The sequence below is a fragment of the Gastrolobium bilobum genome, unplaced genomic scaffold, assembly GCF_033153095.1.
Source record: "Gastrolobium bilobum isolate Gb01-03AN ecotype WA unplaced genomic scaffold, APGP_CSIRO_Gbil_v1 utg14944, whole genome shotgun sequence".
In the NCBI taxonomy this organism is placed as follows: domain Eukaryota; kingdom Viridiplantae; phylum Streptophyta; class Magnoliopsida; order Fabales; family Fabaceae; genus Gastrolobium; species Gastrolobium bilobum.
Genome location: NW_026898676.1, coordinates 17,477 through 28,803, shown reverse-complemented (window position 1 = coordinate 28,803; position 11,327 = coordinate 17,477). Strand labels below are relative to the sequence as shown.

General features: G+C 36.4%; 2 protein-coding genes across 5 annotated transcripts; one reads left to right on the top strand and one right to left on the bottom strand.

The window, feature by feature from the left end:
- Nucleotides 1-587: 587 nt before the first annotated feature.
- Nucleotides 588-2,745, top strand: LOC133318238 (large ribosomal subunit protein eL32z). Of its 4 annotated transcripts, XM_061520228.1 has the most exons (5): nucleotides 689-739; nucleotides 1,268-1,337; nucleotides 1,451-1,547; nucleotides 2,149-2,330; nucleotides 2,430-2,745. In XM_061520228.1, exons 3-5 carry the CDS (start codon nucleotides 1,458-1,460, stop codon nucleotides 2,557-2,559), a joined length of 402 nt encoding a protein of 133 aa, XP_061376212.1. In that variant the 5' UTR covers nucleotides 689-739; nucleotides 1,268-1,337; nucleotides 1,451-1,457; the 3' UTR covers nucleotides 2,560-2,745. The 4 variants fall into 4 exon arrangements, with proteins under 4 accessions (XP_061376211.1, XP_061376212.1, XP_061376213.1 ...); XM_061520227.1 differs by lacking the exon at nucleotides 1,268-1,337 and having other exon boundaries at nucleotides 588-739; XM_061520229.1 differs by lacking the exon at nucleotides 1,268-1,337 and having other exon boundaries at nucleotides 710-780.
- Nucleotides 2,746-5,269: 2,524 nt separating this feature from the next.
- Nucleotides 5,270-10,247, bottom strand: LOC133318239 (serine/threonine-protein kinase OXI1-like). The gene is made up of 4 exons (XM_061520232.1): nucleotides 9,844-10,247; nucleotides 8,593-9,442; nucleotides 5,651-5,792; nucleotides 5,270-5,550 (listed from the first exon to the last, which is right to left on the bottom strand). Exons 1-4 carry the CDS (start codon nucleotides 10,245-10,247, stop codon nucleotides 5,270-5,272), a joined length of 1,677 nt encoding a protein of 558 aa, XP_061376216.1.
- Between the last annotated feature and the right edge of the window lie 1,080 nt (nucleotides 10,248-11,327).

Sequence of the window (11,327 nt, the reverse complement as noted above, 5' to 3'; positions counted from 1 at the left end):
TAGGATTAAAATAATATCATACTTCTTTTTTAATTTAAATTTTGTATACATTTAATTTTCATTCTGAAATTTTATTCATTTTATACTTTAGAATAAATTATTATTATTATTATTTTTTGGTATAACCTGGAGGATGGAGGGTATCTCCATTTAACCTCCTTCAGTCACCTTGTCATCGGAGTATGGCCCGAAAGCTAGCTCCTCATTAGAACAGCGGGTATATTGAGCTTCGCTATCGAAGGAAGGATGAGACTAATCCCCTCTTCGAAGACAGAGACACGTCCTCTGGCCCTCAAATTTTTTTCAAGAATTTGCTTGAGACAGAGTTTAAACCCCTGACTCAAGCAAATCCTTGAAAACTGAGTTGCAACTGAGCTACCTTAGGGGTTTAGAATAAATTATTAAAACGGGGCATTTTGCCTTTTAACGTAGCTTTGTGTTTGTGAGGCTAAAATGGGAAGGAAAAGTGTCCCAAAGTCCAAACAGTCAATGGCCCTAACATTCATTCAGTTTTAGCTTCTCCTTAGAATCAAAGCAGAATGTGGCCCATAAAGCTGGGCCAACCAATGGACACGGTTCGTTTTGTTTCGGTATCATAAGGGATTGCACCGTATTTCATGGTGGATCCAAGAACATCCAATAATTACCCGTTTATATATGTAGCTCTTTAAAACCCTACTCTCGAGTTCTCCTCTGTTGGGCTCATCCGAAGTTCTAACAGGAGCACCGTTACAAGCAGGTGTGGAACACCCTTGTCTCTCTCTCTCTAGATTTGTAATTGTATGTGAAGGGTTATTATTGTTATTATAATAATGATTATTATCCTAGGTTGATTATGTCGTATTATAATTTTGCTTTATGTGATGCTGCTGTGTGAAGTTATTTTTGTTTTATTTTATTTTTAATTCTCTCTGTCTCTACTGGTTTACAAAGAAACCAAAATATATGATAATTTGTGTATATGAGTATATTATAGGGAATGCTTGTTGCAGAAAATGTTGAATTTTGAACTAAAATTATAGACCCAAAGATTTGATTTGTGCCATACTTACCTTCTGTGTTGGACAAATACTGACATTGGTTGAAATTGAAGTAATTATTAGCGTACAATCCGACATGGATTTTGGAGATGGAGCTTGTTTAATGTTATGGTCTTTTTCTTTGGTCGATTTGTATCCAAAACTAGGATAAAGGCTGTGTGGTATAGCCAAAAATGAAATTTGAATAATTTAATTTATTTAATTGCTGATTTTCAACTTTATTCTAGCTTTAGCTTTGCCGATATCTTGTGCGTTGTGTGGCAACTGGCAAGGAGTTAAGTTATCATTCTTTTATTGGTATTTTTTCCCCTTAAATGCTAAGGACAATAATTAGTTTTCTTCCAAGTCTTCCTTTGTTTTATATAATCGATGATGATGTTAAATATAAGCTTTTAATTTGAATTTGTTAGAGACAAGATGGCTGTTCCCTTGCTAAGCAAGAGAATTGTGAAGAAGCGTGTCAAGAAATTCAAGAGGCCCCAGAGTGACCGGAAAATTTCTGTCAAGGTATGCACGAAAATATTAGTTGCTCATAAATTAATATTCTCTCTTTTTGTCTTTATTTGTGTATCTGCGAATTATTGGGTATGTTTTTTCTCAAATGATTAAATACCCGGGGATTGAATCTTGAAGTCTTTTAGCATAAGCTGAGTCGCTTCTGATTTGTTATCCTCCTTTATTTCGTTTTTCCACCAGCACAATGTAATATCCAGATTCCATAATGTGATCTGTGTTTCATTTTCGACTTAATATATTTACAACTTTCAATATTTAGTCACTGATGAACTAATCAAAATGGGCTTGACCATGTCAGATAACACTGGTAAGGGTTACTGTGACTGTTGGCAATTTTATGTGTCATTTCCCTGTTTGTCAGTGCTATATATTGAACATGGGGAGTGGCAATTTTTTTCATGCATCAGTTTTCTATTGCTTTTTTGAAGACAAAGCAACATCTTCTCTTTGATGTTCCTACTGAGACCTATTACATCTATTATGACTTTCATGGTAGCTGCTCTATGTATATATTGGTTGAATGTTTTGAGAATCATTGATTCCACAGATTTTTATAGTATGTATACCATATTTCTTTTATTGTGGCATGCAGCCCAGTTGGCGAAGGCCAAAGGGTATTGATTCACGTGTAAGGAGAAAGTTCAAAGGATGTGCTTTAATGCCAAACATTGGTTATGGTTCGGACAAGAAGACCCGACATTATCTTCCTAATGGATTCAAGAAGTTTGTTGTCCACAATGTCAAGGATCTGGAACTTCTGATGATGCATAACAGGTAAGGTGGTAACTGGTTTTAGTTTGCATGATGATTCTCAATTTCCCTTTGTGATTACGTCCTGTTCCTGACTTTGGTATTTACATGATGAAATATCAGGACATACTGTGCTGAGATAGCACACAATGTGTCAACCAGGAAAAGAAAGGAGATTGTAGAACGCGCATCACAGTTGGATGTGGTTGTTACTAACAAACTGGCCAGGTTGCGCAGCCAAGAGGACGAGTGATTGGTGTTACTATATCATATTATTTTGCTTTTATCAGTTATGGCATGGACTTTGCAGAAAATCCTTTTCCGAGTGATTGTGTTTTTGGATTACAGTGTTTGGATCTAGAGCTTTTAGAGGTACAATTTGTTTGACACATTCATATTAATAGTCATCTTATACTCTCTTCCCCGGTTCTTGCTATCAGATGAAACGTAAAATACTTTATGCATCGAAAGCTGCATGAAGTGGATGCACTGTTTTCCTGATTTATGCTTATACCTTGTAAAAGGGTGAGTTTGTAGCGTGACCGTGTGGTAGGTATTGTTGAGATATATAGTCCCACATTGGTTGTATGTGTAATTAATGTGGAGTTTATAAGGCCTTGGACACTCCCACCCTTTAAGCTAGCTTTTGAGGTGGTGTATCCCAAGGTTCTTTACATGGTATCAGAGCCGTTCGATCCTCGCTGCCCCTCACTTTCTTTGAAGTGGAATTTCTTTGTTCGCACAGGTAGGTGGGCCTGTACATTGTCCACTCTTCAAGCCCAGTGGGCTCTCGTGTGAGGGAGCGTGTTGAGATATATAATCCCACATTGGTTGTATGTAACTAATGTGAAGTTTATAAAGCATTGGGCACTCCCACTCTTTGAGCTAGCTTTTGGGGTAGTGTATCCCAAGATTTTTTACAGGTATATAGCCTTGTGTCACTCTCTATGCATCTTACCATCATCATTTTGTTATAAGACTAGTTAAGCTGTTGATCTGTTTGGATTGTGATGTAGAGTCAATGGTGGTTATGTTCACAATTTTTATTTTTACCCTCAATTTGCACAAGTTAAACTTAAACACAATTTCCAATATTACTGTTATTATTTAATGACCATGATTCATTAGCATTATAATCAACAATCATATAGTTGGAAACAATATTCTTAAGGCTCAAGTGGCTTTTGTTTCGTCATCATAAAGTTTGAGTTTAGATTTGTATTCCTTAATTTTTTAAAACGGAGCACTTATGGTCTTTCTCATTTCTTAATATGTTAAGTGATAACATGTTAAATGGATTGTCAATTTACTCGTGTCATGTGTTCTTATCATTAACGTAATTATACGAGATTTGAGTTTTACTCCATGTAAAATTTGGATTTGGATTTGGATTTGCCCCTTGTATCCTAAAATCTGTACTTTTGGTCTCTTCTCCATCGTTATTCTCTCAATCATCTTTCTTTCCTCTTCTTTTACAAGGGACCTCTTTGCGATGGTAGAGTAAAAGTTCATGATAGACTCATCTTGTTGCTTTATCTACAAAGGCTTGAGCAGCACAACTTCTGGCAGTTATATATTCCGCTTCGATAGTTGACAAAGCAACACTTGCGTGTTTTTTGCTATGCCAAGAGATTAAAACATTTACGAACAAGTGACAAGTACCATAGGTGGGAATCTTTAGGGATACGACAAACTAATATGTATAGTACATACTATCTCATAATCATTTTAACCGTATTCAAATGAGACTTCCTAGAACAAGATTGATATGTATTATGTAGCACATAAGCAAACACAAAACATAATATCCTGTTTACCAACAGTCAAGTATAATAAATAGCCAGTTAGTGTTAGGGATGTGCATGGAGCGATTCGGTTCGGTTATTGTCAAAAACCAAACCAAACCAATTTTAAACGGTTTGGATTTTAAACCGAACCATTTTTTTTAAAAAAATCGATTTTTAATTTGTCCAAACTGGTTTAAAATCGGTTTCAAAATCGGTTTGTGGTTCATAATCGGTTTTGATTTAACACCGGTTTTAAACCGGTTTATATTCAAAATCGGTTTTAAATCAAAATCGATTTTAAATCAAAACCGATTATGAACCACAAACCGGTTATCAAGATTAAAACCGGTTTTATAACAATATTTTTTTAAATTTATCTCTTACAACATAAAAAAATATTAAATTCATATATTTATAAAAATTTCTTTTAAAATAATTATTTTCTCAAACACACATTAAAAAAAGACAGACAATATACATGACAAAATTATACACGTGTATACTTTTGTCATGTAAAATATTAATTAATAAAAAAAAAACTACACGAAATTGAATTCAGAGAGTTATAGCAAAAAAATGTAGGGGCAGTAAAAAGGTAAAAAGAGAGGAAGGGTCCCAGTGAAGGAGTCCGAAGTAGAGAAAGAGAGAGGACGAGGAACAAGAAAAAAATGTCAGCAGTTGGAAGGGGAGGGGATACATTACATTACACAACACACGATCGATCCTAACATAAACCATTAAGGAAAGACAAGTCTTCGGGTTTTAAAATGGATATATAGCTACAACATATTCCAAATGGATATAATTTGGTTATCCAGTGTGTCCAAATCATTTGATAAATGGATAACCAAACCATATTTAAAATTAAAAAGTGGATATATTTTTTAACCGGTTTTAAAAAAAACCGGTTTTTTAATTTGATTTGATTTGGTTTTTGGTTTGGTTTGGTTCAGTTGGATATTTTGCACATCCCTAATTAGTGTTTTCATCACTGAACTTCATTGCTCTCATAACATTGAATTTCACCTCTTCTCAATTAACACTCATAGAGAGCTCTCCTTTTTTCACATTAATCACTTCATCTCCCGTGGCAAGAAATGGTCTACCCAGAATTATAGGAACTTCTTGATCAACTTCAAAATCCAGTATAAGGAAGTCAGTTGGGAGTATGAACTTCTATACTTGGACAAGAACATCCTCAATTTTACCTTCCGGTTTAGCAATAGACCGATCAGCAAGTTGGAGAGTAATTGTGGTTGGTCTTGCTTGTTGCTTAAAGATGGAAGTTGGCATTAAGTTCACACTCAAACCTAAGTCACAAAGTGCTCTTCCTTGGTATGTCTTCCCAATAGTGAAAGGAAGTGTGAAAATCCCTAGCTCTTTCAACTTTGGTGGGATTTTAGTTAAGTACTTGCATGATTCTTTAGTTAGTGCTACAGTCAAACTCTTCAATCTTCCTTTTCTAAAACAAAATGCCCCTCATGAATTTCATATAGGAGGGCATCTGTTCCTATGCTTCAACAAGAGGTATGTTTATATAGAGTTGTTTCAGCAAACCTAAGAACTTCCCAAACTGCTTATCTTCATCTTGCTTTTTCAACCTTTGTGGAAGGCACAGTTCCAGTGCTTCAACAAGAGGTATATTTATATAGAGTTGTTTCAGCAAACCTAAGAACTTCCCAAACTGCTTATCTTCATGCTGCTTTTTCAACCTTTGTGGAAAAGGTGGATCGATTGGTTTGCTTCTTCTTGTACTTGCTGGTATTTAGTACATAGGTGTCCTAGAGACAATTTGAAAGTTAGATGGACCCATGTACTTCTTTATTATTATGAATAAATTTTATGAATAAAAACGTTCTTTATCTTGTTTCATATTGCATGTCTTAAATATTGAATATGAGTAACTGGATAAAGCCTTTGGAATGGAACACAATGACACCACACGTCCATCGCTAATATATTCCTAGTCTAGAGTTATCGATAATGGGCATTGGTGATCTCGAGTAAGACTAGCACCAGTGCTATTAAAATCGGACCGGCCGATCTGACCGGTTGGCCTGAAAATCGGCCCATCAACCGGTTTGGTGATCTCGAGTAAGACTAGCACCAGTGCTATTAAAACCAGATCGGCCGATCCGACCGGTTGGCTCGAAAATCGGCCCATCAACCGGTTTGGTTACAAACATTGGATCGCTTAAGTATTCAACCCGGTATTGACCCAGTGACCCGGTGATAAAGATCTCGAGTAAGACTAGCACCAGTGTTATTAAAATCGGACCGGCCCGGCCGATCCGACCGGTTGGCCCGGAAATCGGCCCATCAACTGGTTTGGTTACAAACATTGGACCGCTTAAGTATTCAACCCGGTATTGACCCAGTGACCCGGTGATAAACCGCGGTTGAACCGATAAACCGGTACCGACCGATTTTCTATTTAAACCAGTTCTTTGAAATTAGTCACAAAATATAAATATTTTTTGCACCAGGTGGGATTCAAACCCAGCACACTGGAGTGAGGAGCGACATTTCATACCACTAGGCCACCATCACTGGTTGAATAAAATACACCATTTAATATATTTATTATATAACTATTAAGTTAAGAGAATTATTTCAAAAATTGCATCTAATGGGGTTGAAACCCCTTCCATTGAGGTTATACAACATAACAAATACCACTAAACTACATCAGGTTATTGTTTAGATGACACCATTTAAAATATTTATTATATAATTAAGTATAAAATATAAATTATATATATATCCGGTTCATGCGGTTCAACCAGTGACCCATCGGTTAAACCATTGACCCAGTGATCTGGTACCTTGGCCGGGTCAATGACCGGTCCGGTTCTAATAATACATTGATGTAACCTTCATAGCAAATCAAATTTTTTGCATGTCTTTTCTTGCAATTAGTAGTATGCTTTATATTTTGTTTCTTTTTACGAGAGTCTTTAGCAGTGTTTTAAAACCCGGCTCGGACCGGCCGGGTTGACCCGGGACTCGGTGACCCGGTGGGTTCCCCGGTCCGAGCGGGTAGTTAGACCGGTTATGCAGTCAGCCCGGATTGGACCGGTAGACCCGGCTGAAACCCGGCGACCCGGTTGACTCGGGTTAAACCGATTTTTCCTTTTTTTTGGTAAATTTTTTTTTGTTGATAAGAACTCTTAAATTAAATCATATTCATATTTTATGATGAATATGATTAAGAGTAAGGTGAAAATAATAAGGTATTTTAGATTAGTGTAGTTCGTTTATGTAATTTAGTTGCATCTTATAATGATCTCATGAAGTTAAGTGGTGATAAACACTGATGGTCTCATGATCTCATCTCAACGGTCTAGAGCTAGAAGCTTAGATGTATATAATATTTGTTATCATTGAAAATTAATTTATTTTTTGAAGCTCATAGATAGTTTTCTTATGTGAATTTTTATTAATATAAGTAATATTTTTATATTTTTAATATGTGAACAGTAAAACCGGTTGAACCCGGTTGAACCAGTGACCCAGTACCTCGACCAGTTCGATGACCGGTCCGAGTATTAAAACACTAGTCTTTAGTCATGGGTTGCATGCTACTAAAATGAAGACTTTATTTTATGAGAAATAATACTCTCATGCCACATGAGATTACATTATTTTCCTACACAAATTCGTTTTCCGTGCCAATTAATTTTTCTTTCTTTTTTAATATAAAATATGGGACCCACATTTAACTTCTCTCTACTTTTTTTCTCTCCTACAATCCTACAACATAAGAAAACTTAAACCCTTATTTTATAGGGTTTTCATTTTATCCTTTAACATAACACAACAAACTTTCCTACACTCACAATATTTTGTGGGCCCCACACTTTTTAAAACAAAAAAATAAATAAAAAATTAAGGCACGCAAAACGAATCTCTATAACATTACACAATCACTTTTCCTACAACATAACTCTTATAAAACCCTATTTTATTATACAAAAATGGTTTGATCAACAAATATTAAAAGGTTGCCAGCAATATTTTTGAAATTGAAAAAAAATAACTTATCTAGTAAAAAGAGTTGAGTTGAATTTTAATAAAGATTTCTTTGTGAAATGTAAAAGAATTTTACTAGGATTAATACTATTTAATATATTTTTGTGTCGGGAAAACTTCATTAAGGAATAAAAATGAATGGAGACCACCAAATACATGGAATAATAGATAAGAGGTTATTCCAGTTTAGTCAATAATCTTAAGTTTGAGTCTAACAATTGTGTTAACCGCTCAGGTGGTACTATTCAAATCAAATTAGACTAATCAAATAATTGATCACCCAATATATAATATAAAAATAATAATGAAAAAATTGTATAGCAGACAACAAAGTTTTAATTGTCAAGATAAAAGATTCACATGTAGGACAGACAATAAAACTTTAAAAATAAAAAATACATTAAAATCAAAAAATTAAAAAATTAAAAAATTAAAAAGTTTTCGTTCGTAGTGGAATTCTGATTCACCTTGTCAACCCACGCATTCTTATTATTATTGTCACTTTTCTCATTCCCATCTTTTTTCCCCAGCTCATTACTTTTCTCTTCCGTGCCATTGTTGTCTGGGAAAAATATTTTATGGACAAAGCACTCTACATCTTTTCTGGAAAACCCCACTTTGTCCTCAACGTCATTCTGAGGAATATACGGTGGACGCGTAATTTGCAAAACCGTGTCCCAATTCGCACCTCTAAAGAAATCGTGCCTCTTGATTTCTTCAACCTCGATCCTACGGTCAGGATCTTTCACAAGCAACTTCTTAATCAGGTCCCTCAACGGCGTCGTTTTGCCCGTCAGATCAGGTTCCCTGGTTAAAATCCGGCAAAACGTCTCTTTCCTATTTGCTCCCTTGAACGGCGTCGTCCCGTAGAGCATCTCATATAAAACGACGCCGAATGACCACCAATCAACCCCGAAGTTGTGTCCCTCGCCCAAAATAACCTCTGGTGCCACGTAATCCTCCGTTCCGACGAACGAGTTGGACTTCTCCACCGAGTCCGACTCGCTCCTACGCGCCGAGTTGGTGTCAACTTGACTCTCCGAGTCGTTCGGCGATATCCCCGACTGACAGTAACAGTAGAACCGCGAGAACCGTCGCTTATTCCGGTCCTTCTCCGCTACCGAGTCAGAACCCGGGGACGAGTTGCAACTCAGCGAGTTCGGTGACTTTGGGTTCAGCTTCTTGGAAAGGTCGAAATCCACGAGCATTATGTGACCCGTTTCTTGAATCATGATGTTCTCCGGCTTCAAATCCCTGTAAACCACTCCAAAATTGTGCAAGTACTCCAATGCCAGCACCAATTCCACAGCGTAAAACCTTCATAAATAAAAAGAAAATCGAATCAAATCAATCCAAAAATGCATGCTTGGTTGATGAGAAAATGAAGGAAAATTTTACCTTTTTAAAAGAATAACCAAAATTCTAAGCCCGACCCATTTCTCAAATCATGTTCGTTATTCAAAAAGTAATATACAAAAAGAACTAAACGACAAAAAGCGAAGAAAGATTCTTCCTTTTTGTTTTCAATTTTCCACACGTGTTGCTAAAAGGAAAGAAAATTTCAAAAAAAATCATTCTTGAAAGCTTAATCTGAATTTTAAGCCTTGCCCATTTTCCAGAATCGTGTTCTTTATGGAGAACTCATACAAAAACCCAAAAATGACAAAAAAAAAAATTGATTTTCCCACATTTTCTCGGAAAGAGAGAAAAAGGGTTACCTTATAGCTTCTTCAGAGAACATCTTCTCAGATTGCCTCTTCCGGAGGGAATGCAGATTCCCACCATGGCAATAATCGATGGCGAACCCAATGAGTTTCTCGGTCTCGAAAACCCCTCGCAACCGCGGCAAGAGCGGGTGATCGAAACGACGTAGTATATGCTGTTCGAACGAGACCCTCTTGCACTCGCCGTTATTCTTCTTCTGAAGTAGGTCTTTGGATATCACCTTCAGGGCCAGCCATTTCCCGTTCGACGCGTCGTAGGTTCTCGCCAGGAACACCACGCCCTTGGCGCCGCGTCCCACGGCGGAGATCACCTTGAGGTTTCGGAGGTCCAAGGTGTCTCCGTTGCTGCCGCGAAGGTGGAGCTGATTGTTGTTGTCGTCGTTATCGCCGCCGTGCATGGCGTAGGTGACCTGGTACCTAGAGAGAACCGGAAGGATGCCGGTTGACTCGGGTCAGGTTATCAGCTGTGCTTCTTTGTTTGGGGAGGTCTTTTATAAGGTTGCATTTTTTTTATTTATTTTTTATTTTTTATTTTTATAGGGTTGCATTTGGGGATCGTCTTCGAACGAATTCTACCGTAACATCACGTTTGTAATTACGCCACGTGGCGTGTAATTAACGTACGTGGCTGAATTCTATTGCTTATTTTTGTGTTGAACAGATTTATTATGGAGGTAGAGGAACTTAATGCAACGACAGCTCATTGTAAGATTGAAGATTACGTGCGATTCTAGTGAGAATGTTCCAACTTCAAAATCAAGAGAGGCTATAATAGGAATGGGTTTTACCCAAAACAAGGAAACCGAAAAAGAAAAGGTGAAGATGAACAAGTGAACAACGTGAATATGCTTAAAATGCTATACATAGATAGTGATTTTTGCATTCCTATATCAATAATAATATAATATGTAAGAGTAAAAATCCTCCCCTGCACGTATATCATTTATTTCTCTACGCCATAGATGTATCTCGGGCATCGTAGATTAATATAAACATTTCCGGACCTGCTACATATAAATGAACTCAATCCATGGGTACTAGTCTCAGAGTGTAAAACAATAAATAAAATATGTAGATGAGAAATATTTTTTATAATCATGGGAATTTTCGAACTACTACATTTTTAGTTGAGTTTGCACAAAAAATACATTATTATCAGTAATTATATAAGAGACGCGATCATTTGACACGAGTGTCAAAAAAAAAATTGACACATCAACTGAGAGTCGTTGATCTTGTCTTGATCTAACGACTCTTATATGACATTCATATCATTGATCAAGTATACAAGATCACACACACATGAAGAATTGTTATATAAGTGTGAGACATGATCATACATATGTTAGAAATCATTTAAAAGTTACTATAAAGCACTTAGATGCATTAAAATTCAAAAAATCAGCAAGCAAATTGTCATCTATGCTCAAGTAATCAAATACCTTCTTGAAGTAATTGACTACCTGGGTTCGTTGAAG